Source organism: Morone saxatilis, unplaced genomic scaffold (assembly GCF_004916995.1).
Source record: "Morone saxatilis isolate NCDOM2014 unplaced genomic scaffold, NCSU_SB_2.0 Contig16, whole genome shotgun sequence".
NCBI lineage: Eukaryota > Metazoa > Chordata > Actinopteri > Moronidae > Morone > Morone saxatilis.
In genome coordinates, this window is record NW_023339718.1 from 5,443,359 (window position 1) to 5,445,863 (window position 2,505).

Here is a 2,505-nt window from a genome sequence, read left to right on the forward strand (position 1 = left end):
GACATTATGAATAAAAATAAACACTTTCTAATACAACAACTAAAACACGAGCATTTTGAATACAACAATAAATCACGGAATATCTCGCAAAACAACTCCAACAAAACAAACAACAAAGCCCTCATGCTAATACCTCCTAATAAAGCACCAGACCCAGATGGCTTCCCTGCTGAGTTCTTTCAACATTTCTGTCCAACCATCTCACGTCTGTTTGTCAGTATGAAGCAAGAACTATTAAAAACCAGTAGAATCCTCCCACATACAAATACTGCTAACATTACAGTGATACTGAAACCAGGTAAAGAGCCCACCCTCCCATCTAATTATCGTCCCTATATCTCTAATCAACAAAGAAATAAAAATCATCAGTAAGAATAATAATATTAAAGGAATACAAGTATGAAATAAGTTTATACGCAGATGACATCCTACTTTACCAACAGAACCCACAAGTCTCACTACAAGAAACCATGAACCTACTCAGTACATTTTCTAAAATATCAAACTACTCCATTAACTGATCAAAATCAACACTGTTACAACTTTCCAAAAAGAGTTGGAATCTGGCGGCAATACCACCACCCATCCCTTCCACCACAGACACCATAAGATATCTAGGTATTAACGTCACCTCCAAGCTGTTTCTTTTACTCTTGTTGTATTCCTCCCCCGTGAGTACTTATCGTCCATTCTTTTTACTGTCTTTCTATTTTCTAGGCTAATACACAACTTCCCCATGTTGCTCCTCAAACTTAAAAAAAAAAAAAGGCACACATTCACAGACTCACTGGACTACTTTACCGCAGGCTGCACATGACCCATTTCCAGTTTCAGTGATCTACTCCTTTAAGGCAGAGGGGAATTAGCTCAAATGGTAGAGCGCTCGCTTAGCATGCGAGAGGTAGCGGGATCGATGCCCGCATTCTCCACAGCTCTTTCTTATCTGCACTTCTCTCAGCTTGTGATCAGCAAAGTGTTTAGAAGAAGTACGAGTACTTCAAATTCCAGCCATTACTGAAGTCAAAGTACTATGGGATAACGAAATAAAACCCATTGTTGTTCAGAAAGTCTCCTCCTGTCTGTGGTGTTACTGGTTTATTACTGATTCCATAAAGTGTAGGAGCTCATTTTAACCACTTTATATCCTCTTAAGTAGTTTAATCTCTAAAATAAATAAGCATTAAGTTGATCATCTGCTTTAAAAACTGCAAAGTTACCAGTAACTATGGTTGTCTGATAGATTATAATAGAGTAAGTTGGACAGTATGAAATGTAGTGAGGTAGAAGTATAAAGTAGCAGAAAATGAAAATAACTGTAGATAAAAATATTTATATGGTTTGATACTGGGGGGGACAAACCAGAGTTCTCAGAGTCAGCTTCAGGTTTTTGCTCAGATTATGTTGATTTGGTCATTTTTCCATGATGTATGTGTTTCTCCCAGAGGTTTAGAAGCTACGTAGCTCAACTGTTTCCTTTTAGTATGGTTTTACAAATAGAAGTTTGCATGGGATGTTTTATTTTGAAAATCCACGGGATAAAAAGACGAGGTGGCTGAGTGGTTAAGGCGATGGACTGCTAATCCATCCCCACGCGTGGGTTCGAATCCCATCCTCGTCGGGGGTTGCTTTTAACGTGAACAGTGCTTAAAAGCATCACCAATGCATCCTGGGTAATCTGATCACACTTCAAAGACAGAGTATTGCAGTGCTGCTACCTGTACTTGTCTCCATTCACAAAGGAATTCATGACATCTTGTATTTGCTGATATTGTAGGTTTTACCCTGATATCAAAGGTGGTTCTCAGTCAACCCGACTGTAAGTTATCATAAGATGTCATACAGACCGCTAATGTATCTACAAACAACTACACATCCTACAGGCTGCTGCTACCTGTACTTGTCTCCATCCAGCTCCTCTGGTCTTCTGTGAACCTCCTCAGGATCCAACAAGGCAGCTGTGAAACAGTCCAGTTGTACTCTGACCTGGTCTAAGTGGGTTTTAGTGTCTTTACACTGGGTTCTGGACTGGTGAAACTGGGCTTTGGTCCAGTTTAGTTGGGCCTGGAGTTTCTGGACTACTTGCTGAAGTGATGATTTCTCATCCTGAAGAAAAAAAGAAAAACAGACCACAGGCTGTGTTTGAATACTAACATTAAACTTTTTGAGCAGCATTAAAATAAACTGCTATACCCTTTCTCCAGTCGGATCCTATAGTACACTCTACTGGCAAGGTTCCCACTCTTTTTAATAAATCACAGTCAGTCATAACCTTGAATCCTTGAACAATTAAACAGCTGCAGTAAGGCTAGTTTGACACATCTTCACATTTATTCCTCCTTGTGTGATGACACAGGTTCATGATTATTAAGTGCCTTAATTGGCACTTCTTTACTAGATATGATTAATCTTTCTTTATTATCAGGATATGTACCACAGTCCTTTAAAGTAGCTGTAATTAAACCCCTTCTTAAAAAGCCCACTCTTGACCCAGGGGTTTTAGCCAAC

At 39.2% G+C, this 2,505-nt stretch overlaps 1 protein-coding gene and 2 non-coding genes across 3 annotated transcripts in view; 2 read left to right on the forward strand and 1 right to left on the reverse strand.

The window, feature by feature from the left end:
• cntrl (centriolin) overlaps positions 1 to 2,505 on the reverse strand; it is a gene marked incomplete at its 5' end in the record, with an annotated part of 184,646 nt that overhangs the window by 12,588 nt on the left and 169,553 nt on the right. Inside the window, 1 exon segment of the mRNA XM_035659130.1 lies at positions 1,892 to 2,103. Coding sequence (XP_035515023.1) covers positions 1,892 to 2,103 — 212 coding nt within the window.
• Positions 857 to 929, forward strand: trnaa-agc. Its single transcript has one exon. It is a non-coding gene; the product is annotated as a tRNA-Ala (tRNA).
• Positions 1,543 to 1,618, forward strand: trnas-gcu. Its single transcript has one exon. It is a non-coding gene; the product is annotated as a tRNA-Ser (tRNA).